This window comes from Aspergillus undulatus (assembly GCF_047715775.1).
Source record: "Aspergillus undulatus strain CBS 261.88 unplaced genomic scaffold BDV17scaffold_18, whole genome shotgun sequence".
Classification (NCBI taxonomy): domain Eukaryota; kingdom Fungi; phylum Ascomycota; class Eurotiomycetes; order Eurotiales; family Aspergillaceae; genus Aspergillus; species Aspergillus undulatus.
The window spans coordinates 411,904-439,793 of NW_027396622.1; the positions used below are offsets into that span (position 1 = coordinate 411,904).

A 27,890-nucleotide genomic window follows, 5' to 3' on the forward strand; every position below is an offset into this window, starting at 1 on the left:
CAAAGGAACTTTAATACAATAATGATATTCATAACAGCTAACGTTGTCCCTGAGAGCCCCTTGCGATAGATATATACATTAGACAGAGAAAGCACCATACACACATATCATACCATAAGCCACGTCCCGAGCCCTCCTTCCAGAATCACAACCTCCATTTCACATACAACGCAAGAATAACTAACAAACTAACCTAAACAGTCAAAGTAAACTCAACCGTGTTCGCGGTCCCATTAACACGCGGGTAAAACTCAAACGTGAAAATCGTTGTTTCGCCCGCGGCCACAACCACATCGATAGCAGCGCTCGTGATAATCACGTTCTCGGCGTCCCAGTTCCAGTGGTTGCTGTATGTCTATGGTATTATAAATAGGGTCAGCACACGGTGTACTTGTAAGAGAGGCAATTTTGGACAATGAGAGCTCAACTTACCGCGCGAGCCTGCTGAAGCGGACCGAGCCACTGGGTCCAGTCGTCAAAGAGGTATACGCCCGATTCAGTAAGGGCTTTCACAGCAGCTGGTTTGGCGATTCCGGCCCAGGTAATGGGGATGAGGAGATCGGCGCCTGACACGCTGGAAGCGGAGACGGATGTCGATGCTAGGACGGGCGTGTCCCAAACTACAATGTCGAGAGTGGGTGATGCGACGCCGCCGTCGAATGTTAGCGTGAGAGTGTCGATTACGCTTGGTGCAGTGGAGGCTGTGTACTTTGATGCAAGGTACGTGGACGAGAAGACGATGACATCGCCGGAGACGGAGTAATCGGATCCAGATGCCAGTACCGTTCCCGCGGAGTCGGTGATGGAGACTAGAGAGTTCCCTTTGAAGAGGTAAGGCAGTGTCTGCTCAGTGGCTTCCTCGCCGGCTTGGTGAAAGATATATGCGGAGGACCACTGCTCAGTCGCGGTTGCGTCCTCAGTGCTGTCCGGGAGACTATTGGCCGTGTCCGCCGTCGTGCCAACGACAAGCTGCAAGGACGTCGGATCCCGCCATTCCCCTATTGTGCGGTCGAGGTGGTCTGCGCCGTTGTCCCAGATGATGGTGGAGATTCCGAGTTTGGATGCGACGCGCTGCAGGTGGTCGAAGTATTTCCAGCGAGCTGCGGGCTCGGTGTTTGTTGGGGATGCGTCGTATTCGCCGAGGATTAGAGGGACGTCGGTGAAGTTGTTGCGGATTAGTTCGAAGTCTGTGCTTAGGAGGTCTTTGTCCTCGTCGGAGCCCCAGATTGTTTTGCCCCTAGGATGTTATCAGTGACGAGAGACAGCAGATGGAAGTAATCTTGACTAGAGCTTACCATGCGCTGAAGATGAAGTCATCTGGAAAAGAGGGTCAGCATCATGGTTTACGGCATACTATGTATAGTTGCGAGTAACTCACAGGGACTGTAGTAATGGAACTGGAGAGCCCACGGATTCGTAATGTTGGCAGGGGCCTCGAACCACTGTGAGGTCTTGATACTATCCTGACCACCGCCAACGAGGTTAACGACTCGCTCAGGGTTGAAGCCGCCAGCATCGGCAATTGCTTGGAGGAAGATGCTGTTCAGCCTGTTAATCTGAGCGCCGTCTTCAGCAGTGTTGGCAGGAGGTTCGTTGATGGACTCGAAAGCGACCAGGCTCGATTTGCACCCTAGTGTGGTTCCGATCTGGTACCAAAGTCTGTAGAACTTCTCTTCGATCAGAGCCAGATCGGCGCCAGCGACGGTGACGTCGGCCCATTCCCATGAATCTAGGAGGTCAGTAATTAGAATCTCAAAGCCCGAATTAATAGTTGCAACCCACCATGGTGCACGTCCACAATAACATAGAAATCGCGAGCGATGATCAGATCAACGACATCAGAGACTCTCTGCAGCCATTCTGGGTCTACAGTCCAATCAGGAGATTCCGATATAAAGTGATGCGTCCAGGTTACTGGAAGTGTCAGTACTTTCTACATCTAGAGGGGTATGACGCGGTGTACCTGGAAGACGAACGCTATTGAACCCAGACTCCTTGATCATATCAAGTGTGGCACCCTCAACAGGGGCATTGTTCCAAGAGCCTTCGTCTGGAATAGCGTCCAGAGTATTTCCTAGGTTCCATCCGGGATGCAGGTTCGCGACGAAGTCCTCTGCAGTGATTGGGGAGAAGGTCTCCGAGCATGTTACCTGCGTATAGACGACTTGCGACAGAGCAAAAAGCCCTGCAGTAAATAGCAGCCTTTGCATCTTGAGCGTGATTGGATTGGATTAGGTTGTTTTGATGCTGGCAACAATCGAGCCCTGGAGAGTATAGATATATAGCCTACGACGGGCAGCTTCGGAAATTGTCCACCCATGGTATCTTGGTACTATATAGGCAGTCTTCATATTTCCAATATGTTGTCTGCATGTCGAAATGGCGCACAAGGTGTGTCATGATATTGCAGTCGCAGGGGTCTGAAACAGAGAGAAGGCCGAATGGGACGACGTCGTCCGTGAGTTCTCTAGTACACGGACTGGCTGACCGTGCTGTACAAAGCCTTCAGTCGGCGTGGCCTGCATAATGAACGCCACCATTCAAACTGGTGAAGAATGAGAGAGTACCAAGAAGCTTCAGCGACGGGGGAGGGCATCCGAAACTGGTATATTCCTCCAATGATGGCTTGATAGAGGGAAGATGGATGGCGTTCTAATCAGAGAATGGTGCATGACTGACGGATTCCGGGGGACGTGCAGCTGGTAGCCGGAATTGCGAAGATCTTGTGCCTGTTCCTGAAATTGCAGTCAGCCAGCAGATAGAAAGTGGTGAGAAGCCGCTTGGAATATACCTACATTAATTCTTCAGGTACCCCGCATCTATTTAATCTATTTGATTGCCATAGAGGGAATCGTGGCCCGTGGTAGTTCTTGTCAAATGTCAATCTTGTGCCGTGTTGAATCGGGAAAGGTGAAGAGTTGCCCGCGAGGACTTTGGGGTCTTCATCACATGCGGATAACGTGATTTGACCCCTGTTCGTCCTTTATTGATGCATTGTCTGAAGAGTCTAGTGGCGAACGGAAAAGTCGAGTAAATTCGTGATCGTATTCGTCGTAAGTAGCTAAGATACATTAAATGCGCCAAATGCCAGGCGTCTATGTGCCGTACATCAAGAGTCATGTATTATCGTTCCATCGTCAAAAAGCCATAAAGAAGTGCCAGTGTGATCTTACTATGGCATAATGCACAGCAAGAGCACGTTATGATGTCCAAAATGAGCCCACCGATATGGTGCTTACATGACTATACAGTCCCTGTCCCTTTCCCTATTCCTGTCTCTGCCCCGCTCCGCGCCCCGTTCCGGATACCTGTTGTATGGGTTTTGGTTTCTCGAGTACGGAACTCGCGGAGGCCCATCCATGATGCTTGGGCTTCGTGGCTCGGGCGTATATACTGGGCTCTTGGCGGCTTGCTCATAAGACGGAGGTGGTCCGTCTTCCGGGTTATCGTTCGCCGGGGTGCGAGGCTGAAGGTGGGTCGAGGAACGGTGCCCGTATGATTGACGCTGTTGACGACTGACGGCAGGAGTGCTTGCGCTTGTTCCAAGGTTGGCTGCACTTTGGGAGCGCCCCCGGGCGGGACCCGACCCTGATTGTGGCTGTCGTTGTTCCTCCTCTTGATACTGAAGGGAAAGTGCATATGCATAGTCTGCGTCCACCTGCTCTTGGACAGAGAGCGTAGATGCAGGCTGTGAAGTGGCGTTACTAGATGTTCTTGGCCCGGATGGGTCGGAGGCAGGCTGAGGTGTATTGTGACTGACGAGCCTAAAATCGCCCGCGTAAAAGCCCGCATTGGATCCGTTCACGTCAACAAGGCTTTCCCATACGACTTCGGCATGGTTGGAGTAGCCAGCATCAGTGACGAGCGTGAACAGTTGTTGGAGCTGCGGGTGTTTGTAGAGAGTGGAGAAATGATCGTTGCGGAATAGAATTGAGAAAGTTCCGGGTTGCGAGTTCTTAGTCAGTTGTTCGAGGCCAAAGGCACTCAATTGTGTCGCGTTTTCGACCTCCGTGAAATGCTGAATCGCCTGTATGTCGGCCATGATCCTTTCTTCTTCCGTAGTAAGGCTTGTTCCCTGGAAGACTCGGTCCTCAAGTTCCTGTTTGCGAAAAGGAAGTAACTGAATATCTTCATGATGTTGACCAACGCGCTCCATTGCTGCACTAACATCCGTTGACGGCGATGCAATCCACCCATGCACTAGAGGCACCCCAAACGTACTATAGAATTTGATGTCTTCCGTCTGGAGAAATGTGCCGGCTACATCGTTTGGTTCCTGGCCTGGTTAGCAGTGACTTTCATAGTAAAAAAAGAAATGACCGAACATACCGAAGTGAGTCGGGGGTTGACATTCATGCCTGTATGCAACATGGTCAAGAAACGACTAAGTGCTTCGATGTCTGGAAGCTCGTCATCCGGCCCCAGGCGTGTCGTTAGTTCGTCAAACAGTGCCTGAATCAACAACCCTAGCGAGATTTGCTCTCTCGTTCGTAGAGCCCTCACAATAGGCGGCTGGGTGCAATGGCCTGCGGCACGTAAGATAAGAGCATTGACCAATGCTAAAAGGGGACACGGTCCGTTCTTATTCTGGATCAACATTGGTGATTCGCGTAATGTTCCTGTAGTATCTTTCCAACTGATATGTCTGATTGAATAAGTCTCCGCTCGCTTCTCCTGTTGTTGGGCATCGTCATCGGGAGTCGCAGGTACTGGGTGTTGCTGAGGAGGCGGAGCTAACCCAGCGGCCTCATCGAGTGCCCGCGACGATGCGGTATTGTTAGGGACATCTTGGAGCGCGCCTGGGGGACTAAATCCTTGGGTTGTGGCTGACTCCGCTATAGGCGCCGTTCTTTGCCTGGAGTCAATTCCCGGATCATGTGTGGGTGAGTCGTCGAAATCGATTAGGACACGAGATGAACCAGTAGTAGCGGTGGATAGAGTCCCCGGTGTGCTTATTCTGGGCTGCGGAGGTATCTGTTCGGGCGGACGTTGAGGAAGCGGAGGTTTTGCGTTCTCAAAGACAGCCTGGGGTCCCTGGGAATCGGTAGATGTGACACCTGCTTGCTGGCTACTCATTCCAACACCTTGACTGACACTGGACTCGTTAGCCCACGGGGACTCGGATTCAATTTGCTGGTCAAATAAGGATAGGCGAGCGGTCATTGGGATATAGCCCTCGTCTGAAAAAAGGTTAGTACACGGAGACCTTGAAATCGAGCTTGGGTTCCTGAAATTACCTTGACCTAAACCGCCGCTTGTACCATCTCTAGAAAGCGAAGATGCGCGAGAATTTCTCTCTGCCCACGCATTGCTCTCATGCTGTGAGGGCTTCAGAAACGGATTGTTCGACTGCAGCTGAACTGGCGATGGGCCCAGATACTCCCAGTCGGAGGTATCGGTGGCCCCAGGGTTCGGTGAGAGCTCATTTGCAGCTATTCTGCGTTGGGTGCCCTCAAGAACGATCTGGGGGACCCGGTCCCCCTTGCTAGTATCTGCTGCTTCTCCATGCTGTAGATCACAGCTCAACCCCGATTGTTGCACATCGTTCCGGTGACTTTGATTCGGATTCTCGACGAGCTCGTCGGCCCATGGATTCGGGTTGTCCGTGGACGAGGTCCGAATCGGGGACCTCTGGGCCTGCTCCAAGGACATCAAATCAAATGCTGGTGACGTATTCAGGTCGGGTGAGAAGATCGATTCTTGCGACGGAATGCGGCGAGGATGCGGGGAGCTCTGAGCTCTGCTAGGGCGGGTCAAGCGCTTCGGAGAGTGTGATGATAGAGACTGGGATGTCGGGGAAGTTCGCGAGACTGAAGAGCGAGGGTCGAAACGGGCATTCCCTTGACTGAGATTGTGAAGGTGCGGAGGAGCTCGTTTTCGCAGGACCATGAAGGCAGATTTAGTGATGACGGATTGGTCTGGGGCCTGCCGGGCAAAAGGTGAAACGCTGGGCACGCTCAGGAACCAATAGTAGAACAGATTAAAAGGCAGAATTGCGGCTCAACCAGGGCAACTGATCAGAGAGAATGAGATTCACCAGAACGCGCGAATGAGCTAACTGATATTGTTCACTTGTTGCGACTCGCGAGAGCTGGCTTGCATACGTAACCGGTGGCTTAGACGACGAGTAGTAAGGCTGAACTTGAAGTAAGTAGCAGCACTACTTTTGAACGGGGAAAGTGGTTTTTATATCTCCCATGCCGCTGCCCCTTGCCGGTCTTGAGGATGAAAACCGGAGGAGCCCGAATTCAATAGATCCAAGTATATATACGTCAATTCATAAGATCGGTCAGATAACAGGCATCCAGATTCCAGCAATCGCGAGCTTTCTCCATTGGTTGTGGGTCACCAAATGAGGCCGACTTTTGGGTAAGTGGAGGACGTGGCAGCATTACGAATTTGTATGGGATCTCCTTTGCAACTTGGCTGCCTGGCTGGCAAATATCGGTATTGCTGGTGTAACGTACGGTAACAAGGGACCACTGACCCAGCCACGGCGGAACTGAGGCATGTGACGCGGGCGGAATATCAAGCCTCCGGACGTTTATATAAGCAGTTACTTATCGGAGCTTCAATGGTCCGTGCGATATCGCAAAGAAAAAAGTCAAGCAAACGGCAGTGCTCGACGTAAGATCTATACATCTCTGGGGTATGCTTGAGCCTGTATAAGGTCTATGTCTAACCCATCATGTCTACCTCAATCCGCGCGAATCAGTTCATCATCCTACGACTACCCTCAGACACGACAAAAATTCAAAAAGTCGTACCAAACACGTGCGTGCGCTCGTCTCCATGATCTACTTTTCCATTGCGATGCGCTAACATTGCAATGTAGATTAATAAACTGCGGAAAATTCGGGTCTTTCCCTGCGAATCAGATCATAGGCCGGCCATTCTTCGTAACTTACGAGATCCTCGAGTCGCCAGACAATACCACCTTGCGAATTGTGCCCGCAACAGAACTACATGCCGAGTCATTAATAACAGAGGGCGAAGGCGATGACGACGTGGAAGTGAACGAAGAGGGCCTGCCCCTGCGCACGAATCGCGAAACCGTCGACGATGCATCAACACAGAAATTGACGCTCGAGGAGATCGAAGCTTTGAAGAAGGAATCGACAGGCGCAGGGAAGGAGATTATCGCGAAGATCTTGGAGTCACACTCGACGATAGACCAAAAGACGGCATTCTCGCTGGCCAAGTATACATTGCGCAAACAAAAGAAGTACATGAAGCGGTTTACGCCGTTTCCGATGAATGTCAGCAGCCTCACGAATTATATGCTGGAGAATAAGGAGTCCGCCCAGAAGATTTTCGAGTTGCGCGATGAATTGATGGGTCTGATTGGGAGCTGGGGAAATGTGCATCATGGAGGTGATGCCTCAATACAAGCGACGTTACCAAAGCCGAATGGCCGCTACCTTGTGGTGGATGAAACAGGGGGTTTAGTCGTCGCAGCCATGGCTGAACGAATGGGCGTCTTACACCCAGAAGAAGACGAAGAGCTAGACAGCGGAGAGAACGGAGCATCCAATCAACAACTGTCGCCCGAAGAAGACCCAAACGCCGCCTCACGACCAAACCGCGCAACCCTATCGTCCGCAACAGGAAACACCATCACCGTCATCCACGCAAACAAGCAACCCAACACATCCCTCCTCAAATACTTTGGCTTCGACCAAAACGTTCCCGACGAGTCACATCCTCTCTACACACACCTGAAGTCCATCTCCTGGCTGCAACTCCTCCACCCAGAAGCAGACCCCATCTACGCCGACGAACCAGCCATAATCCCCGACGCCGAACTCGCAACCCTCAAAACCAACAAACGCGGCGCCTACCACCGCAAACGCAACCGCTGGGCCCGCACCCAGAGCATTGTCAATGAAGTCCGCGCTGGTGAGTACGATGGTCTCGTCGTCGCAACACTCATGGACCCCGACAGCGTCCTCAAACACGCTGTCCCGTTACTTTCCGGCTCCGCCCCCGTCGTCGTCTACTCACCCATCCCGGAGCAATTGGTAACGCTCACAGACCTGTACTCAACAGGCCGCAAAACAGCATACCTGAACAAAAAGCGCGACCTGGAAGAGCAGCGAGGACCCATGCCTGGTGGCGCCGAGTTCCCGGAGTTGGCGGAGGAGTTCCCGCTTAATCCAACATTGTTACTGGCACCGACACTTGAGACAGTTCGCGTGAGGCAGTGGCAAGTCCTTCCGGGCCGGACACATCCGATGATGTCTGGGCGTGGTGGTGCGGAGGGGTACGTCTTTCATGGGATCCGTGTTCTTCCGTCAGAGGGATTCATCCAGGCGGCTGGGAATCCGGGGAGGAAGAGGAGGAAGCTTGTGCCTGCGACTGCGCAGGGGACTGTTACTGCTGCGGCTACGCCTGAAACCACGACAAGTGCGGATGTTGAGATGAAGTCATGATAGCGGACACAACAATGAATAAAAGCATTTGGATCGTAATTTGCGGCGCACTTAGGTCTACGGCGTAGATGGGGTCTCCGTACCAGGGTTAGCCTCTAGTGTAGCCTTGGACTATGTCCTTGTTAACGCGGGGAGTGCCGTTGCTTGGCCACCAAGGGACATGTTTTGGACATTTATATACGGCTTGTCACATTTAAAGGAATCTGTAACAGGAGAACAACATCAAGCCCCCACGCTAGGTACAACGAAACAAAGCTAAAGCCTATCCTAAAAGCTCTTTCCCATGAACTTTCTCTTCGTAAAGCTCAGCCAGAACTATCACCAGCCGTTATTAATGACACCTCAATTTACCAAATAGAGATCCTAAGCCAGGAAACTTACCTTCGAAGGACCAACACCACCAGGGTATAATCTCGCAAGCAGCCGAACCGCAATCTCCTGTCGCACTTGGGAAAGGTATCTAGATAACAGACCATTAGCGCATCGTAACTCCCGATGTAAACAGGAATATGACGCACGATCTCAAAGTCTCAGCATCCTGGCGATCCCGCGGCGGCTCAAAAGCCTGGTTTAGAGGGAACGACGCATCGCCGGGAATAGCGAAGTTATCGAGCGCAACGTTGTTCAGAGCCTGGTACCAACGAGCGAGTCAGTCAACAGCCACCCTTTTCCAAGGCGCCTCAATCCGCCTCCGGATATTCACGAACGTACCTTCTCCGCTTCCCTAGCTGTCATCGCAGGCTTGACCTTGCCCAAACACTCGGTGATGAACAGCGTTCCGTAGATAAGCATGCGGTCGGCGGGCCCGTTGATCTCAAAGTTCCGGAACAAGACATTGGCTCTGAATAGAGAGAGGATCTCGTCTACGCAGTCGTAGGATTCATTGTCGGGCTGGACATCGATGTCGGCGGAGCCGGGGGGAAGGATGGGAAGGGTGTATGCGGGGCCGCGAGTGCGGGTGCGGAGGGGTAGGACGGGGAAGTTGCCTGCAGGACGAACACAGGAGTTAACAGGATCCTTTTTAGTAGACAATGGTTGCTTGATCCACGTTCGAACAAGACGTGGGAGGGACGGATTGCTGCGATCGTACCTATCACGGGGACATCCCGGTCCTCGAGGAAGATGGAGTGGTAGGCCTGGGCGAGGTTAGAGTTGGCAACTTGGTTTAGACGCAGCCCCTTTAAGAACGAGGTTAAAAAGGGCCACATACAGGCATTGTGAATGGGTATCTGAAGCAATCAATCTCCAGACTATCTAAAGAACGAGAGCTGCCGGCGGGTGTTTGGCGGAGCTGGTACCTAACGGGAGGTCGCATGTCATCACCGCCGTAGCAACTGCGGCCTCACTGCCTCAGGCTTGGCTCGGGGCTCCGCAGATTTTCCGGCGCCGAACCTCTTTACGCGCTGCCGCACTTCGACGCGTCGAGCTTCAGCAGGATCGCGAACGCCGCTGGTTTAACACTTTATATCGCAAATCGACCATATTCTCTTGATTGTAGCGAGACCAGTTACTTCACAGCTACCACCATGTCAGACTACGAGGACAACATGGATGTAGATGCCCCGGCATCCAAAAGTGCCGTCCAATTTAGCTCCGATAACACTGCCGGAAAGTACAAGAGAGCCACAGCAGATTTACCAGTTGAAGCCCAAGATAACCTGCCTTGGTAAGGCAGCACTCGCACTCTTGTTATCTCAGGTGACTAACTAAGACCAGGGTAGAAAAATACCGTCCGAATTCGCTCGATGATGTTTCGGGTCACAAAGACATCCTAGCTACGATCAACAGATTTGTCGAAGCAAATGTACGCGCCTCAGATAGAACTTTCATCTCAGCGGCTAATTCTAACATTAGCAATTACCACACCTTCTCCTCTACGGCCCGCCCGGCACGGGTAAAACATCCACGATCCTCGCGTTAGCCCGGCGGATATATAGCGACAAGAACATGCGGCAGATGGTGCTCGAGCTCAATGCCAGTGACGATAGAGGAATTGACGTGGTCCGAGAACAGATCAAGACTTTTGCAAGTAGGTTGACCTGGACCAGAGCGTTGAACGTAGACTTACCAGGGTTTCACTACAGGCACGAAACAGATATTCTCAATGGCGCCGTCTGCCACTGGCAAGTCGTCGCTCGCGTCGTTCAAGTTGATTATTCTGGATGAAGCCGACGCCATGACAGCTACCGCGCAAATGGCTCTTCGTCGGATCATGGAGAAGTACACCGCCAACACTCGGTTCTGCATCATCGCCAACTATACACACAAACTCTCGCCTGCCCTCCTTTCCCGGTGTACTCGGTTCCGCTTCAGTCCGCTCAAAGAGCAAGATATTAGGGTTCTGGTTGACCAAGTGGTCGAGAAGGAAGATGTGCGAATCCAGCTAGAGGCTGTCGATAGTTTAGTCACGTTAAGTCGTGGCGACATGCGTCGTGCTTTGAACGTCCTCCAAGCCTGCCATGCAAGCAGTAAGTAACATGAACCATTTTACACACCTCATATTAATCTCTGCAAGGCAAACCGCTTCCGCTGAAGAATGCGCCGAAAGACCAAGCTCCTCCCGAACCAGAAACAATCACGAACGAAACGATATACGACTGCATTGCCGCACCTCACCCATCCGATATCCAGCAGATCATGACCACACTTCTTGCAACCAGCGATGTTACATCATGTCTCAACACCCTTAATACACTAAAGATGAACAAAGGTATTGCCTTGGCGGACATCCTTGCCGCGCTTGGAGAACAGCTACAGCGACTCGAGGTTCCGGCGCAGACACGGGTCACTTGGCTAGAAGGGTTAGCCGAGATTGAATGGCGCCTATCCGCAGGCGGATCGGAGACCGTTCAGACTGGTGGTTTAGTAGGGGTGATTCGGAATGGGTGTGAACTGATGGGGGATAAGGTGTAGCAACATAGTTCTGGCTACTAATGCTAATATGAATGGTCTCACATAAAGTTTTCTTTCCATTCAAAATCATGGGATAGACTGTCGAAAGTGGGAGCCCGAACTTCGGCTACGGAGTCGATAAGAGTGGGGTTATCACTGTCCTCTGAATTGTCAGAAGTTATCAGATTGTTCTTGGCTGCATACTGCCAAGCCGATAGGCGTGTCAAGCACCGACAAGCAAAGTGAGGTGATTATCTCCTCAGGTTAATCGTCGGGGACTGGTGCCGTTTTCGGACGGACACGCCCGTGAGGTCTAGGTATTTGGTAGGGTATGGCGGGCAAGAATCAGGGTCTCCAAGCGCAGGGCCTTCTTGCCCATTGGATTTGACTTCCATGGTCCAATGGCGATCTCGATCTGTATCTTCAATGCAACCCATTAGCTAACACCTTCTCCAATGTTTTCCTGCAGTCCCCGCACCACAGCGTGCACTACTCCAGATGGATCATAGCATGGCCGATTCCTTGACCTTCCGCGGACAATGCATGAAAAATATCCGAGGAGAAGGAAGAAAATGAGAGAAAGTTGACTCACCCCACCTGACAGGGCAGTTCCAGACCAGATTGAATTCAGTGCAACCGATGAGAACCGGAAATGCAGTCCGCAAGGATTTAATGCCTCCTCATCCCACCCTTCAGGCGGGCTCGACGTTGGCTTGCTCAGTCTGGTTCAATTCCTCTCCACTGCAATCATGCGTTCCTCTCTGCAGTTCCTCGCCCTCTCGATCATTCCAGTTGCTCAGGTTTCTGCTGAGAAGGTCATTGGCGCCTACATCTTTGCTCGCCATGGTGACCGCACAGCGAAGATCCTCAAGAACACCGAGCTCACTGACCTTGGCTACAATCAGGTCTACCTGACCGGGTCTGCCTACCATGACCGCTACATCAACTCAACTTCTTCGCAGCACATCGATGGCATCAGCGAATATGTCGTCGACCTCAAGCAGCTAACTGCTTCAGCGCCAGCCGATGCTGTGCTCCAGAACTCTGCCACCGGCTTCCTCCAGGGTATCTACCCTCCCGTTGGCTCCATGGCCAGTCAGGGCCTAGCCAACGGCACAACCGTCGAGTCGCCATTGAATGGTTACCAACTCATCCCCTTGTCTATGATTGACTCTGGCACAAGCAGCGAGGACAGCACCTGGTTGCAATCCACCACAGACTGCCAGAATGCCATCATCAGCAGCAACAACTACTATAGCTCCGAGCTCTATAACAGGATCCTGGAATCCAGCAGGGACTTCTACCGGTCTCTCGCCCCGCTCATCAACTCCTCCTTCTCTTCAGAAGACATGAGCTTCAAGAACGCCTACGCCATCTACGACTATCTCAACGTCGGCTATATCCACAATTCCTCCAACACCCCGACATTCGACCAACTCCACCAGGCCTTCCTCCTCGCCAACATCGAGCAGTACAACCTCGCCTACAACACCACCGACTCCATCCGCGCCGTCGCAGGCTCCACCCTCGCGGCCGAAATGCTCATGGGTCTCAACGAAACAGTCACCTCAGCCGGCGGAGTCAAACTGCACATCGAGTTCGGCTCCTACGGGACATTCCTCTCATACTTCGGCCTCGCGCAGCTGCCCGCCGCTAATCCCGATTTCATGGGGATACCCGACTACGCCTCCTCCATGGTCTGGGAGCTCGTGACGAACTCAACAAGCGATACATTCCCGTCAACAGACGAGATCAGTGTCCGCTTTGCCTTCCACAATGGTACACTCACAGGTACCGATTCCACCCCAATTGATTACCCGCTCTACGGCCAGGAAAGCGCCACAATCCCGTGGTCCACCTTCGTCGAGCAGACGCAGAAAATCGCCATCTTGGACACGGATCAGTGGTGCCAGGTCTGCGGGAACACAGACGGGCAGTGCGCTTCTTCCAAGAACTCCGGTTCTGACTCAGGTTCGGCATCCACAGACTCTGTCGCTGGTAAGACCGGTGGCATCTCTAAGGGTGTAGCGGGCGTTATCGGCGCGATGGTTACACTCGCTGTTATTCTGGGGCTGGAGGCTCTGTTCCTTCTTTTCGGTCCGTTCAGGCTCTCGAAGAAGGGAGCGGCGCAGGTTGCTAACACTGCGGAGAATAAGGCTTCGGAGGGAGATCCGCGACTGTGAATATGAATTGATGTAATGGGTGCTATATTTATAATCATCAGGAAGGTTATTACGACTTAACGCTTACTGGGATGTCACGAAAATAGTTTACGATAGTCATCTGCTAAAAGAATGTATTCATGACAGCTTAGCCTAACCTAACCTAATCCCCTCCCGCAAAATCCCTAGATAAATACCTAGTTGCAAAAAAAAATTTCCCTCCCAAATAAATCAAATATCCATCCACGTATCAAAGTCAAAGAGCAGAATATGATGTCCCGGGCCCCAACCTAATCTAAAAACACCAACACCCCATCCCGATTACTGATCCTCTCATCAAGCCTCACCCAATCCCTCCTCCACCCACCACTCCCATCCGCCAGCTCAGCCTCCAGGATACACCCGCCCTCAGTAAGACGAGCATTCCTCGCCGACGCCCCGAAGTTGCCGTTCCGCTTCCACTTGAAGTGGCCGAATTCATTGGTGAGTACGCTGCTCAGCGGGAGCCGGGAGTGGTTTCTCCTTCCTGAGATCGCGCAGCATGAGGCGACGAGCTCGTGGTTTCCTTGTAGAGAGATGTCGGAGGAGGAGTGGGAGAAGTTTCCGCGGTGGATTGTTGGGGCTGGAGCTGGAGCTGGGACAGGCTTGGGCTTGGGCTTGTGGTCTTCTTTCTCATAATCAGAGTCTAATGAGGAAGACGAAGATGAAGACGAAGTGCCACGGCGATGGAAACCCCATCTTGATTTCTTTTCCTTCTTCTCTTTCTTCACTTTGTTGTCGGGTTTCTGGCCGTGTAGTTTGATCGCGTCTTCAGCTAGAGACCCTGCTATCGCGCCGCCGATTGTCCCCAGAATACCGTGGTTCACTTGGTGCCCTGAGTATGCGCCTGCTGCGCCACCGGCTAGGGCCCCGAGGGCGCCGCGGTCGTTGGAATCCGGAGAAGGTGCTTGAGGGGTGCTGTCTGTTTGGTACTGTTGTTGGGACGGTGGGTAACCATAGTTGTACTGGTCTTGATACAGTGGATATGCTGGTGGTGCAGGCTGTTGGTAATATGGCGGAGGTGGCTGATGTTGACAACCCTGGTGCTGGTATGCGCCATAGTAACTCTCGGGAGGGTACTGGTTGCCGTTTCGTTGGCGGTAGGGTGTCTCATGCCCAGATGGGGCCGTCTGGTTGTATGCAGCATAGTATGCAGCGTATGGAGCCGGAGCTGGAAGCATGGAGCTTTGTCCACCATCGCCATGGCTAGGGAAGGGGTACTTGTTGTCTCTGTAGTAGTCTTCCGAAGACATGATGGCTGATGAGGAACCTCGGAAAAAAGCACTCTTTCAACACTCCTGGACCGGTAACAAGAAAATGCGCGTGTTACCTGGGGCCAAGAGATGCGCCTCAGCGGACTTTATGTCCTGGAGGCTGATGAGATTTAGCTTGAATAGGAAGGTGACCGGTGGCCTGGTCCCCGCCCATCGTGGCTGTGCGGTGGTGTGTTCCTCTTAGGGCTGACAGCACCGCCACGATCTGGTATAGCTTAGCAAGTTAGCGGTCGTCTTTGAGGCATTCGCGTCATGAGCTGAAAAGCAAGCTGGGGCTCGGAAGTGTTCCGTGTTTGAATTGGGCAAGCTATCCGATCCTGGACTCTTTAGTTGATGTGAAGTGTGCCAATAGCAACAGGCACTCAGTCGAGTTCCCTGTTATGGGTAGACTCGGAAATTGGGTTGCTAGAAAAACCGGACGTAATGAAAAGACTACTTCTCTGTAGCCTCTCTGTGGCAGAAACCTGTCTCGCTGTAAGCATTGCCAGTCTGAAGTAACGTAGAGCAAGTCCGCTACGCGTAAGTACCTTCCCCGAGCGTGGAACATATCTTTAATTAATCTCAATTGAACTTAATAACGAAAGTATTCTGTACGTGCTAGAAGTATGATCGGCATCAAGTTCCCTTTCGTGCATTGATCTGTCTGCACCGGCTGGCGATCTATAAAATGCTTGGCCTCGGCTCGTGACGTGCCCGACGCGGCGACCAAAATCTCCCCGAAAAGCTTCACCACTTCACTGCTTTCCACGCTTTTACCGGCCACGACCCTTCCTACCGGCCCGGCACTCGAATAACAATAACATCCTCTTATATATCTCTACTGGGCTATTGATGTCAAATTCGCATTGAGGTCATAGTCAATCCACGCTCGCCGCTAACTCCATCCGCGTTTCAGCCTTGCTCCAAGTTTGAGCCCACCTCGAATCGCGCTCCATTTGGCTCTCCAAACCGCTGTTTCTCCGCAAGATCTCCGATTCTACCAAGATGTCCGCCCACTATGCCACCGAACCAGCACCGACTGCGTCGGCGACGCTCAACACAACCTTTGGCCCGCTCCACATCGCCCTCTTCGCGAAGCAAACGCCGCTAACATGTCGCAACTTCCTCCAACACTGCATGGACAACTACTACGCCGGCACAATTTTCCACCGCGTTGTTCCTGACTTCATCATCCAGGGTGGCGATCCAACGGGCACTGGCTCCGGCGGAACCTCTATCTACGAGTACCCGGAATTCGAATACGACCCCGACGCGCGCGATCCAAACGAGAAGGTTGTCCTCAGAGATGAATTACATAGTCGGTTGCGCTATAATCGGCGCGGGCTTGTAGGGATGGCGAAGAGCGAGGATGGCACGTATGGAAGTCAGTTCTTCATCACGCTTGCCAATACAGAGCGCGAGTTGAATGGGCAGTGTACGCTTTTCGGACGGATTGAGGGGGATACGCTGTACAACATGCTGAAGATTGCGGATGCGGAGCGGGTTGAGGGGACGGAGCGGCCTGTATATCCGGTTAAGATCACGTCGTGCGAAGTCGGTGATCTAGGGCCGTTTGTGGATAAGGTGAAGAAGAGGCAAATTGTCGCTACGGGTCCAAAGACTGAGGAGAGGCCAGCCGCGAAGAAGAAAAAGAAGGGTAAGCCTGGGAAGGCTTTGTTGAGCTTTGGAGGGGACGACGAGGAGGGTGAGGAGGATATGCCTATTCGACCTGCGAAGCCGAAGTTCAACCCGACTCTTGTCACAGATACAAAGCTTCCAGAGAAAGATACGTCTACGAAAGAACCCTCGCAAACGCACAAACGGCCGCGATCCCCTTCAGCCAAAACACAACGCCAACGCTCCCCTCCACCCAAGGACCGCCCAAAGACACCAGACCACGCAAACCAACTCCCACTGCCAGACCCGGAATCCCCAGCCCGCTCTCCCTCCCCACCAAGACAATCATTCTTGTCCCGAACGAACGCCGAAATCGAAAACCTCAAGGCGTCTATGCGCCGAACCACACACGCCCCAGCCGCGGAAGCAAAGCCAAAATCCGCACTCGAAGCCATGATCCCTGCAACTGCAATCCGCGGACGCAAACGGCCACCGCCAGGAAACATCAGTGCAACCGCAAGCTCCGCATCAAACGACATAACAGGCTTTAGCAGCACCAGCAGCGCCGAAGCCGAAGCCCTAAAGATGTTCAACGCCTTCAAAGCCCAGCTTGAGAACTCCGAGGCTCAACCGAGCACAACATCCAAACCCGCTTCATCATCTCATAAACCCAACGCAGCAGCAGAGAAAGAGAATACAGCCGCAAACGAAGACGAAGATGAGGAATCCCATCTCTGCGACCTGCATTTCATCGCAAACTGCCAATCGTGCAAATCATGGGACAACGACAACGACGTTGACCCCGCTGCAGACGACGCCAACGACCCAAGCTGGCTCTCACATCAACTCCGCTTCGGAAAGGATACGCTTGGCAAGGACCTGAGTTGGAAACGCGAGCATCAGGATGCCGATACGCTTATGGTTATTGATCCTCGCGAGAAGGAGAAGGAAATTACTGGGTCGAAACGGAGTAAAGGGCGAGGGCTAGAAAGAGATCGTGAGCGCGAGAGGAAGAGGGGACGCGTAGGAGATTTGGAGTGGTCTAAGAGGTGATCTATCTACTTGTCTAAGGACATCTATGGCTTGTTCTTGCAGGAACTGGGTATACACTGAAAGTAGGTGTTTCGATGGACCAAGTATAGATGCTCTAGACGCCGAACTACGTGAATAGATATCGATTCCGCATTCTCATGGTGCGCTGGTGCCGATGCCGTAAAGAATAAAACACGAGCGCCGAGAGGCCCCAAGCTCGATCATCCTGAGCATAATTCCGCCGGCGTATAGAGCAACATATGCACCAGCGGGGACTGCTACTCTGTCAACTTCCGAGCATCTGACCCACAATAACGTGTCTATGAACAAACACACCTTTCATGATCTCACTTCTATCATTATTTGTTACTCGATCTAACTTCAACGGCAACTATTCCCATCATCATATCTGCCACCAGATACTCAAAGAAATCTATGGATATATCGGAGCCTTGAAGCTCACCTGGAACTTGTGCCAACACACTTCCCATGAACGGAAGTATAGCAAGAAGCCAGCCTCATGATCAGCATCTGACAGTCTGACACCAATATTGACGCACTCTCTATTTATTCCCCACATGGCACTTGCATGTCTCACTTCTAGTTCGTCCGGATGTGGGGATGGTGTGTTCCCCGCGTGATCTGACCTCATCCATCTCCCCGACAATAACAGTTAATTCTCACCACCACCTACATTCCTCAGGTCAGATGATGGCTGAGACAGCCCAAGAACAAGGCGAGCCATCCTTCAGCCACCAAATACGAGATGACTCCTTGAACCACGGTCCCTGCGCGGTGTTCACGCCTAAATCCTGCACTCGCCACCAAGATGCACTATACTGAGACATATACCAAGCTAGTCTTGCCAACTCCATCCACAACAAAGAGAGTGCAACTTTATTGGCGCGTACCATTATCCGAGGTCTTGCTTTTCGAAATAGGGCCGCAGGGTGCTTTGAACCTTGTTGAACTTCTGGATTGATGTCTCTGATGTGTTTGTTCCGGTGGGCCTCTGGTCGACCAGTTCTCGATGTAACTGTCTCACTTGGACCCGCTCTGTCGACCGGCTTTTCGTCGTATAGTTCGCGACACGGCCAATCATGGCCTCTGTCTCAGGGCTTTGGCTACGTCAGAGCCTCAAGGGCATCGTTCGTGGGTCAAGCCTTTGAGACGAGGGTGCGATCCGCGTGTGTCCCCCAGAGGCGATGCGGTACGATGCGATCATGGTTGCCGCTACCCCAGTTAGATCATGAGATTATGCTAATCTGAGACAGGAGCCATGCCGAAGAGGAACTATACTGCGCAACCAAAGCTATATAAGCACGGCTTTCGCCCACCTGGAAGAGGACATACGAGACCAGTCAAGCAGTCCTCAATCAACGAGCCTACCTTTTCTTCATATCTTTCAATCTGCGTCCATCTATCCTACTACTTCTACCAATCACATACCAAGACAAGACCAACAACAACAATGTACTTCAAATCCCTCGCCGCCCTCTCCCTCTCCGCCTTAGCGGGCACAGTCTCCGCTGTCGGCAACGCAAAGGTCCACAACGCCTGCCCAGACCCCGTATACCTCTGGTCCGTCGGCTCCTCCGTCAGCGGCGTACACACAATCGAGTCCGGTGCCACCTTCAGCGAACAATTCCACCGCGACCCTCAAACCGGTGGAATCGCGCTTAAGATCACCCGCACCGCGGACGGGCTCTATGATGGCTCCCCGCAGCTGACCTTCTCGTACACGCTCGACCCTAGCCAACTCTGGTATGACCTGAGCACGATCTTCGGGGAGGGATTCAGCGGCGAGGTCCTCTCTGTTGCTTCTGATGGCTGCCCGGGTATTTGCTGGCCTGATGGGACGCAGCCGGCGGGCAGCCAGGTTAAGACTTGTGGAACGGATAAGGATCAGACGCTGACTCTTTGTGCGGAGAACTGCCCTGCTTAAGAATGAAGTATGCACTACTGTTGAGTTGAAGGGGTTGTATTTGATGGGGTAGTGAGTGATATCTATGTCGGGTTGACGTATGCCCTTTATGCCTTTGATGGATGATAATGTGGAGGAGAAATCGTGTTCATCATGTATCTAGACGGGATTATCTACAATTTATGACTTCACGCAATGCACGCATGTCGGCTATCAATGGCATTTAAGCAATTTTTCTGAGTCCGTGCTGAAGCGGCTGTATTAATAAAGATGAACATAGTTAAGAGGAAAATCAACATAGTGGCCCTGAGTGTCTACGATTCGACCATCAAGCAAAGCATCCCAACCCATTTCCACCATTTATCTGCCTTACTAAGTACTGCCCCATTCCGATCACGCGGCTGCGCAGATCAGATAAGTAGAGAAATATCCATATAGATACAGATACGCCATTGTATTGTATTCCAAATAACCATCACCCCAACCTGAACAAATGAAAGGAAATGGAACGAAATTGATAAATGAAGAAAACACCATAAAAGAATCTCGTAGGACCCGAGAGCTCGAGGTCCGCAATACTCCATTCTCTGACCAGAGAACTAATTCTAAACTCAGACTACGCAGCCCTGGGCTTTGGCGGCGACCTCCTCTTCTCCCTCTGCCTCTCTTTTTCCCTCTCTTCCTCCGACTCATCGATAGCAGGCTCAGCGCGATCCATAATCCAGCCAAAAACCTCCTCCTTATGATGCATGAGCATATCACTAAGCCCGTTCTTCGGCGACTCAAGGAGGTTTCCGTACCGCTTCGACGGCTTCTTCGGGTTCTTCCAGAGGCCGTGGGCATGGGAGACGAAGACGAGGGAGTTCTGGGCACGCATTGAGATTAGTGGGGGTTGGATTTGAGGGTGGTTCAAGATGGAGGAAGTGAAGTGGCTGGCTTACGTCTTTATACCATCTCGAAAGCCACACTTGGGTGTGAGAGGCGACGGCACGGACAGGGTCTTTGGCGACGAAGGCGATTACGCCGTTGACGCGTTGGTAGAGGGTGTCTGATTTTCGGAGGGGGCTGGTTAGTGTTGTTGTTTTGGGTTGGATTTGACTTACCTCTATTGATTAGGAGGTTTGCGACACCGTAGAAGGCATTTCCGATTCCGACTAGGAATATCTCGGTTGCTTCGTTGGGTCTAGGGTAGTGTAAATCTCTGTAACGAAAAACTGACGGGAATAGATTTCTTACTCGATATAGTTATCCCACAGGTACCCAGCCAGTTCTTCAGTTGCTGTTGGGCGATTCTCGTCTTCGTCTTCAAATCTATTCCGTGACTGATTGATTGATTGATTGATTATCAGAACATATTTCGTGCAAATGATAGGTAATAGTTTCTACTCACCGGTTCTGTTGTGACATGCTTGGGAATGTTCACATCAATTACGGCGTAGCCCTTGCCAACTGCCCATCCGACATAATCCTTCGAGACATCAGCCTTGCTCCAGTCAGCGAAGTCATCGCGGGGGGCAAGAGCGTGCACTCACGAGCCAGCAGTTGTGGGCTTCTAGTTTGTTTGTGACTGGGTGTGCTAGGCCCATGATCTCAGGTCTATTTTTTATCAGTATAAAGTAATGCTTGGTTGAGACATGGCACTCACGGATCATGGAATATAACTATTAGTGGAGTGGCTTGGTTGTAATTTTGACTTTGGTGGGTTAGCTTTCATTGCAGTGGAGGTTACCGTTGAAGTACTGACCTCGCCAAAACTTGATTCTCGAAGGACTTGGAGATGGCGGTCCGGTAGATGTAGAGCGATGTAAGCTTGTAGTTGTCATATAGCTGCTTAGCCTGGTAGGCTCGAACTACGTCTACCAGAAAATAAGTATCGTGCCACATTCCATCTCTTTTAGATCACATACCGTGAAGTCTGTCTGTCCAGAGTCCCTCGCCTTGAGGCCCTTTCGGGTACATGCAATGCCAGTAGCTGGACTGAATCATCATAACCCGCCGAACAGTGGATATCGCCATATCTGAGGGCGAGGTAGAGTGCAGACGATCAGGCGGGTCTCCCATAAGCGTTTTCGTGACAGCGAGGGCAGATTTCGAGATCGATCTGAAGTTGTAGCCACCCTGGTTCTGGTCAGCTCGCGAAAAATCAAATAAAAGAGGGCAATCAAACCTCCAAGCAGACAGCAACTTTGCCATTCGCAAGCGTCATCAGCATGTGCGTCATATGAGCATAGCAGGCCGGGGTGACAAAGCATCCTCCAAGCTCATCGCCCACAGCAGCATCGAAACCCGAAGCAACTATGCATGTTAGTCACTTTCGGCTCCAGAGGGTCAGAGACGTACTTATCACCAAGTCCGGATCGAACTCTTGGGCAATGGGCATGACAACCTGTTGGAATGCATACATGTAGTCACCGTCACCCATCCCCTGACTGGGCCAGGGTATGTTGACGTTCCTATGCGTTGTCAGAATAAGGCTCTAATGTAGAAATGGATTAGTTACTTACTTTCCCACGCCCGCGCCCTTGCCACAGTAGTCCCAGTCGCCTTCTTTCTCTCCAGGATAGAACTTCCCATCTTGATATACATGAATCGAGATGTACAAAACGTTGGGATCATCATAGAACGCTTTCTGAATTCCGTTACCATGATGAACATCCCTGCAAAAGTCAGTACTCTTAAGTGCTTAGAACAAGAGGTATGATATACCAATCCAGAATCAAGATCTTTCTGCAGCTGTCCCCAAGCTGTTTCTGACAGACGCGGGCTGCGACAGAGACGTTGTTGAACAGACAAAAACCCATTGTCTTGTCGTGCTCAGCATGATGCCCTGGCGGTCGGATCACAGCAATGGCGTTCTTGACCTTTCGCTGGGCGACAGCTAGACATGTCTCGATTGCGCCTCCAACAGAGAGCAATGATGCTGCAAAGGTGAGTTTATTAAAGTAAATAGAGTCACGCGTATGCTCGAGGGCGATCAAATCTTCGTCAGACATGTCTGTTACAAATATGAGCAAGGTTCAGGGTTTCTAACCACCATGCAATCATACCTTTTGTGCTTTCTACAAAAGCATAATGCGCTGATGTATGAACTGAAACTATCTCCTCTTCCGTCGCATTGCGAGCATTAATTCGCCTCAATGGCCGTGCGACGAGGGGCCTGGTTGACTCCACATCATCAACAAGCCCTGCTCGGCAGAGCTCCTTGAAGATGTAGTAGATTCGCCTCGGATCCTCAGGGTGCACTTCTGAAGTCGGTCGAACTTCGCAATGATAGCGCATCTGAACGTCGTAGCAGAGCCCTGAAGGCAGTGAGGCAAGCGGCAATCCAGGACGTGCGTCTAGTTCGTCCTCAGGCCAATCTGAATCCTCTTCCACGAGGCTATCCTCATGCTTTTCGAGATCGCCATCAGTAGCGTTCGCAGGAGGGGCCGTCGTCATGGCACTGTCAGTTAATGAAGCTCCTGTCTTATCTGTCGCAACAGTCGTATCCAGGGACTGCGAGTTGCCAGACTGGAGTACAGGCATCTGCACCGGTTGACTCAAGAATGATGGTGCCAGATACGGATCAGATCCACCATTTAGATGGCCGTTCCTCTGTTGACCTGGGTCATTGCTTGTTGGGTAGTTTGAACTGTCAGGGTTGGCAGCATGGAAGCCCGCCTCCCCCATGATGGTGTCCTCATCCCCTACCATTGTCATGAGAGGAATAGAGTACCTTCTTTGTCTCCCTGATGCGCTACAAGAAGCGTTGTACTAGCGCCTCATAACCAGCTGGATAGTAGGTAGGATGGTGGTGTCCTCAATGCAGGTAACCAAGGGGAGACCTAACAGTGACAAAGGGCTTTGAAAGTACAAAGAGGGAGCCAGGCAAGCAATTGACAAATGGCAGAATGGTGGCACAGAAATAATAAATGAAACAAGAAAAAGGTAATATGGAAGGAAAGTGGAACAATAAGTAGATAGGGAGGAGGAACTAGATAGTGCTAGGTGTGAAACCCAGATGTCTGTGAATGAGAGATAGAAAAGAGCTATGGCACAGGGCAGCAGCACAAGTCAGAAAAAATTAGCTGATAAGTTCAGTGAGACTCGCACTCGAGCCCATCAGCGTCAGGGTGAAATAGCGAAGCCCAACAGGCGACGACGCGTGCACCGAGGGAGGGTGCTCTGGGGCAGGAGTTTGGTTGATGGAGCTCTATCGACTGAGTTTAGGTCGCGAGCTGCCAAAAGCGCCATTCACGTGACTTTCATTGCCCCCCCCCCAGTCACTCAATATATCGAGTGAATAGATCTATGTTGAGATGGCATTTGATGATCAACTGGTAAATGCATTCTGTCCTCTGTAACAGTATAGCGATCATAGTGGTATAGTGTAATCGCCCTAGTGTGACCTTGTTGCACTCAACTCCAGAGCAAACCACAACCAGGACAAAACCAGTAACTTTACAAAAGTACCAAGTTGAATACAGATGATAAGAAATTCACTTGGATATGATCATGTATTTGTCATTAAATAGTACGTTATCGTAGGTTTTATGCCCATATCCTTCATGCTCTTATATGCCGCTCTACGGTCTCAGAACGTTAGGACACGGACATACCGTCTGCTCAATCCGACAGGAATGGCCGACTTCCTGAACCAAAAAGTCTCTTTAGAGATAACTTTTGGCCTCTGGCTTCCGACCTGTTTCCTATTGGCCGTCGACCTTGGAGATGTAGGCTAAGGTACGAGTTAGCAGAGCGCAAAACCAAGTGATTTTGTTGTGGAACTTACAAATGAGGTCAACAACACGTCGGGAGTAACCCCACTCGTTGTCGTACCAGGAGACGAGCTTAATGAAGTTGGAGTTGAGGGCAATACCGGCCTTGGCATCGAAGATGGAAGAGCGGGTGTCGCCGTTCAGGTCAGTGGAGACAATGTCATCCTCAGTGTATCCAAGGATTCCCTTGAGCTCGTTCTCAGAAGACTTCTTGACGGCCTCCTTGATCTGGTCGTAGGTGACGGCCTTCTCGGTGCGGACAGTAAGGTCGACAACGGAGACGTTGGAGGTAGGGACACGCATGGCCATACCGGTGAGCTTGCCGTTGAGGGCGGGGATGACCTTGCCGACGGCCTTGGCGGCACCAGTGCTGCTGGGGATGATGTTGGTAGCAGCGGTACGGCCACCACGCCAGTCCTTGGCGGAAGGACCGTCGACGACCTTCTGGGTAGCAGTGTAGGAGTGGACGGTGGTCATCAGACCCTCGATGATACCGAAGTTGTCGTTGATGACCTTGGCGAGAGGGGCAAGGCAGTTGGTGGTGCAAGAAGCGTTGGAGAGGATCTGGATGTCCTTCTTGTACGTCTCGTTGTTGACACCCATGACGAACATAGGGGCATCAGCGGAGGGAGCAGAGATGACAACCTTCTTGGCACCGCCCTTCAAGTGAGCACCAGCCTTCTCCTGGGTAGTGAAGACACCAGTAGACTCGACAATGTACTCAGCACCGGCCTCACCCCAGGGGATGCTGGCGGGGTCACGCTCGGTGTAGAAGCGGATCTTCTTGCCGTTGACAACGAGACCCTGGTCGTAGGTCTCGATGGTGCCCTTGAACTGACCGTGCTGGGAGTCATACTTGAGCATGTAGGCCTACGTCGGAGCTATCGTTAGTACTTTGTGTCGCCTTTCTAGGAGCAGAGGCGACATACAGCGTAGTGGGTCTCAATGAAAGGGTCGTTGACGGCGACGACATCGACGGTGTCAGCCTCGATGCTAAAGAACGGTTAACCGCATGTTTCAGGGACTAATCCAGGCCATATGCAAGCCTAGCCATTCGGCTTCGGGGTCGTGAACTCACGCGTTACGGAAGACCTGGAAGCAGCGTTAGAATTCGAGATTGGCTAGGAAATTGGGCAAAGAAGCACTCACAATACGTCCAATACGACCGAAGCCGTTGATTCCGACCTGGAAGCAACAAGTTTAGTAAGAATTGACCTGATGGATTTTGATTCCGTCCGTCTGCAAGCCGTACCTTGGGAGCCATTGTTGATGTCTGCAGAGCGGGGTAGCTGTTAGTCAAGCTCAAGCTGGGTCCATGGGATGGAGGGGACAATCAAGTAGATACTCACTTATGGGGAAGTAAAAGGTTCTTGGATGGAGGAGAAGATGGATGATGATGAGAGAAGAGAGAGAGAGAGAAAAGAGAAAAGAGAATGAGAGTGGTGGGGAGGAAGAGGAGAAAATATGGAAACAGCAGTTGGACTGACGCAACGACCAGATCACCTCCGCCGACACAGACAGCGTGCACACCGGGCGGACAGACGGGGCAAAGCCACCAGGGAGCTCAGCAAATGCGACGATGGGTCGATTGTCAGCTTGTGTACCCGGTCTACGCCGCTGGCCAGCTCCTTAGCAGCCCTTTCCGGTTTCATACACCGGGCAAAGCAGGAGAGGCACGATATTTGGGACTGTAACAGCTGCCGGATGGGCCAATAGGCGTTGCTACGACTCCGACTACGCGCTCATCCAAGGTCTCATCTCGTGAATGTTTTGCCAGCAACTCGGAAGCAATTGGAGTTCTACCTAGGTTATCACGGCTATTCTACTCTTCGTTTCACAATTCACATCCTCGCGTCGTTCACTTGCTGACGGGAAGCTCCATGCAGCGATGATGCAATGGAATCCTCTGCAACGAGGGGCACACCAGCCTTTCCGTTTTGGGGCGATGGGGATCCCGGCTGGGGAAGAACAATCTTCCCCTGCCCCTCCTCTGAGCCGCCCAGCCAACCTTGTGCAGGCCCTGCTTATTAACGCCTTCTTTATGCCTCCGTCCGTCTCTCCGCGCGCCAGAAACAGTCACCGGTCACCGTCTCGAAGCTCACGAGCGCAATCACATTTTTACATTAGTGGGGAGTCAGCATTTTAGGCTCATTTCTGAGTCTCTGGGACGCTCCAGAATTCCATGGACCAGCAAATGAGGCTGCCCGGGATGGTCCTTGCAGGGAAGATCCAGGCACGGTCAACCGATCAGACTGTCCAGTATGAATGAGCTCCCCACCGCTTTATAGTTAAAAGTAGATCTATACGATTGACCAAAATGTCAAGTAAATATACTCCGTGGAGGATTCGGGCTTATTTGAGCCACCTTATCTATCGGTTTACAAATGCCAGTATACTCGTGCTCTACTGCTGATACGTGAGTGGTTGTATACACTGAGTATGACTCCATGGTTGAGTTCAATACTGGTAGTAATAACCCTTCAAGACTCAAGAATCATTCGGTTCATGTCCAGCACCCTGGAATTTCCGAGGCCAACTGATATGGTCTGTTCTCTGAGATGAGCTGATGAGACGCAGTCGTGCCATGTCTTGATAAAATGTACTTAACTTGTTGATCATACAACTGCCAGCAACGTTCGGCATGCGTCGTGCAACATCCCCTGCAGGACTATCAGATGATTGGTAGATCCCAGTTCTTAGCATATCTACAGGGCCATATACACTGCCGCCCCACCCCTCTTCGAGTGCATAAGAACGAGATGTTCCCGGAAATAGTGGCAGATATATTCGAAGATATCGTAAAGCTATTACGGCCCTCTACCCCTCCAAACTAGCATCTCGGCGAGAGGGCGAATCCAACGCAAAGCTCCCTCCACCTAATCGGCTTCACATCTATAATACAGCGGAAAGATATACTGTTGACACCATTGCGCTTCGACTACCCTTAAGGAGCTTATTCCTCCTTGACACCACCTCTCCAGTTCTTCTCGGCGTTCTCGAGGGAGGCCTTGTCAGTCTTGGGCTGGGCCTGGCTGAGGAAGCTGTTGGCAGCCTTAAAGGGACGCTGGAGGTCGCCAGTCGCGGGCTTTCCGAAAACGTGAATCTTCACGAGGTTGGACTCCAGAGCACCCTTGAGAGGGATGATTGACTGAATCAGAAGAGGGTTGGTGTACTTGAAGTAGATGTGCATCACACCCATCATACCAACGCCCATGAACTGGCTCTTGATAAGCTGGCGAAACTGACCCTTGTCGTACTCCATGTTGGTGGTGGTGACAGGACGGGGCTCCTCGCCGCTTCCGAGCGGAGCGGGCTCGACATACTTCAAGGTTGTATGATCTGTAGACGTTGAAAGTTAGCGACCCTCACGCTTTTCGACTGAAGAAGCGAAAAGCAGAGCACGACTAACCATTCTTTTTGTTGATTTGAACTTGCGTGTAGAGGTACAAGCTCAGAATGATCACGTTCGACAAGACGTAAAGGCCGCGGACGAGGAGCAGGGTATCGGGGTCGTCAAAAGGAACCTTCTTGGCCACCTGCATCATCACGACGATGATCGCCAGATTTGTTCTGTAAGCACATGATCTGTCAGTGTATATTCACCAACCGATGTGGATCTCAAAGCATGGCTTGAAACATGCTTCCACGCCGTTGGAAACGATCCATAAACGAGAGTGCGCAGGTTGGCTTACACTTGAGGAGACACCATTTTGACGGTTGGTAATCAAGGATAACCAGAGGGGGCGATGAGTTGTCGGCGTGCGATGAGCTGAAGAGGGAGT

General features: G+C 51.7%; 12 protein-coding genes across 12 annotated transcripts; 5 read left to right on the forward strand and 7 right to left on the reverse strand.

Annotated features, from left to right (window-relative positions):
- Positions 1–8: 8 nt before the first annotated feature.
- Positions 9–2,692, reverse strand: BDV17DRAFT_55868 (putative extracellular endoglucanase). Its single transcript, XM_073764782.1, has 6 exons — positions 1,964–2,692; positions 1,783–1,914; positions 1,379–1,729; positions 1,296–1,317; positions 433–1,237; positions 9–355 (listed from the first exon to the last, which is right to left on the reverse strand). The coding sequence occupies exons 1-6, from the start codon at positions 2,208–2,210 to the stop codon at positions 194–196; spliced, it is 1,719 nt and encodes a 572-aa protein (XP_073616631.1). The 5' UTR covers positions 2,211–2,692; the 3' UTR covers positions 9–193.
- On the reverse strand, positions 2,693–6,080 carry BDV17DRAFT_55867 (MINDY family deubiquitinase). The gene is made up of 4 exons (XM_073764781.1): positions 5,238–6,080; positions 4,330–5,180; positions 2,796–4,276; positions 2,693–2,735 (listed from the first exon to the last, which is right to left on the reverse strand). Exons 1-3 carry the CDS (start codon positions 5,887–5,889, stop codon positions 3,236–3,238), a joined length of 2,544 nt encoding a protein of 847 aa, XP_073616632.1. The 5' UTR covers positions 5,890–6,080; the 3' UTR covers positions 2,693–2,735; positions 2,796–3,235.
- Positions 6,081–6,608: 528 nt separating this feature from the next.
- trm6 (tRNA 1-methyladenosine methyltransferase subunit GCD10) lies at positions 6,609–8,583 on the forward strand. Its single transcript, XM_073757609.1, has 2 exons — positions 6,609–6,774; positions 6,836–8,583. Exons 1-2 carry the CDS (start codon positions 6,689–6,691, stop codon positions 8,430–8,432), a joined length of 1,683 nt encoding a protein of 560 aa, XP_073616633.1. The 5' UTR covers positions 6,609–6,688; the 3' UTR covers positions 8,433–8,583.
- On the reverse strand, positions 8,573–9,723 carry BDV17DRAFT_261021 (actin-related protein 2/3 complex subunit 3). The gene is made up of 6 exons (XM_073757610.1): positions 9,643–9,723; positions 9,523–9,568; positions 9,144–9,418; positions 8,951–9,063; positions 8,814–8,892; positions 8,573–8,747 (listed from the first exon to the last, which is right to left on the reverse strand). Exons 1-6 carry the CDS (start codon positions 9,646–9,648, stop codon positions 8,700–8,702), a joined length of 567 nt encoding a protein of 188 aa, XP_073616634.1. The 5' UTR covers positions 9,649–9,723; the 3' UTR covers positions 8,573–8,699.
- A 156-nt stretch (positions 9,724–9,879) lies between these two features.
- On the forward strand, positions 9,880–11,481 carry BDV17DRAFT_261022 (replication factor C subunit 3). The gene is made up of 5 exons (XM_073757611.1): positions 9,880–10,098; positions 10,149–10,236; positions 10,287–10,461; positions 10,517–10,900; positions 10,948–11,481. The coding sequence occupies exons 1-5, from the start codon at positions 9,959–9,961 to the stop codon at positions 11,343–11,345; spliced, it is 1,185 nt and encodes a 394-aa protein (XP_073616635.1). The 5' UTR covers positions 9,880–9,958; the 3' UTR covers positions 11,346–11,481.
- Positions 11,482–11,519: 38 nt separating this feature from the next.
- BDV17DRAFT_261024 (histidine phosphatase superfamily) lies at positions 11,520–13,644 on the forward strand. Its single transcript, XM_073757612.1, has one exon. It carries the CDS (start codon positions 12,074–12,076, stop codon positions 13,505–13,507), a length of 1,434 nt encoding a protein of 477 aa, XP_073616636.1. The 5' UTR covers positions 11,520–12,073; the 3' UTR covers positions 13,508–13,644.
- BDV17DRAFT_261025 (putative glutamine-serine-proline rich protein) lies at positions 13,604–14,882 on the reverse strand (the record flags this gene model as incomplete). The annotated part of the gene is made up of 1 exon (XM_073757613.1): positions 13,604–14,882. A coding segment is annotated over exon 1 (997 nt), but the record flags the coding sequence as incomplete, so codon positions are not given.
- Positions 14,883–15,548: 666 nt separating this feature from the next.
- Positions 15,549–17,731, forward strand: cwc27 (putative peptidyl-prolyl cis-trans isomerase). Its single transcript, XM_073757614.1, has one exon. It carries the CDS (start codon positions 15,784–15,786, stop codon positions 17,446–17,448), a length of 1,665 nt encoding a protein of 554 aa, XP_073616638.1. The 5' UTR covers positions 15,549–15,783; the 3' UTR covers positions 17,449–17,731.
- Positions 17,732–18,898: 1,167 nt separating this feature from the next.
- BDV17DRAFT_290507 (putative BYS1 domain protein) lies at positions 18,899–19,372 on the forward strand (the record flags this gene model as incomplete). Its single annotated transcript, XM_073761928.1, has 1 exon — positions 18,899–19,372. The coding sequence occupies one exon, from the start codon at positions 18,899–18,901 to the stop codon at positions 19,370–19,372; it is 474 nt and encodes a 157-aa protein (XP_073616639.1).
- Positions 19,373–19,878: 506 nt separating this feature from the next.
- On the reverse strand, positions 19,879–23,625 carry hdaA (histone deacetylase hdaA). The gene is made up of 14 exons (XM_073764783.1): positions 22,399–23,625; positions 22,058–22,346; positions 21,856–22,008; positions 21,692–21,804; positions 21,519–21,646; positions 21,259–21,469; positions 21,096–21,207; positions 20,997–21,044; positions 20,884–20,947; positions 20,742–20,834; positions 20,588–20,673; positions 20,455–20,534; positions 20,293–20,399; positions 19,879–20,216 (listed from the first exon to the last, which is right to left on the reverse strand). Exons 1-14 carry the CDS (start codon positions 23,048–23,050, stop codon positions 19,968–19,970), a joined length of 2,385 nt encoding a protein of 794 aa, XP_073616640.1. The 5' UTR covers positions 23,051–23,625; the 3' UTR covers positions 19,879–19,967.
- Positions 23,626–23,655: 30 nt separating this feature from the next.
- Positions 23,656–25,827, reverse strand: gpdA (glyceraldehyde 3-phosphate dehydrogenase GpdA). The gene is made up of 7 exons (XM_073757615.1): positions 25,458–25,827; positions 25,361–25,381; positions 25,258–25,293; positions 25,187–25,200; positions 25,038–25,101; positions 24,123–24,978; positions 23,656–24,068 (listed from the first exon to the last, which is right to left on the reverse strand). Exons 2-7 carry the CDS (start codon positions 25,370–25,372, stop codon positions 24,040–24,042), a joined length of 1,011 nt encoding a protein of 336 aa, XP_073616641.1. The 5' UTR covers positions 25,373–25,381; positions 25,458–25,827; the 3' UTR covers positions 23,656–24,039.
- Positions 25,828–27,061: 1,234 nt separating this feature from the next.
- BDV17DRAFT_281258 (PHO88 family protein) lies at positions 27,062–27,817 on the reverse strand (the record flags this gene model as incomplete). Its single annotated transcript, XM_073759995.1, has 3 exons — positions 27,062–27,447; positions 27,518–27,678; positions 27,801–27,817. 3 exons carry the CDS (start codon positions 27,815–27,817, stop codon positions 27,062–27,064), a joined length of 564 nt encoding a protein of 187 aa, XP_073616642.1.
- Positions 27,818–27,890: the final 73 nt, after the last annotated feature.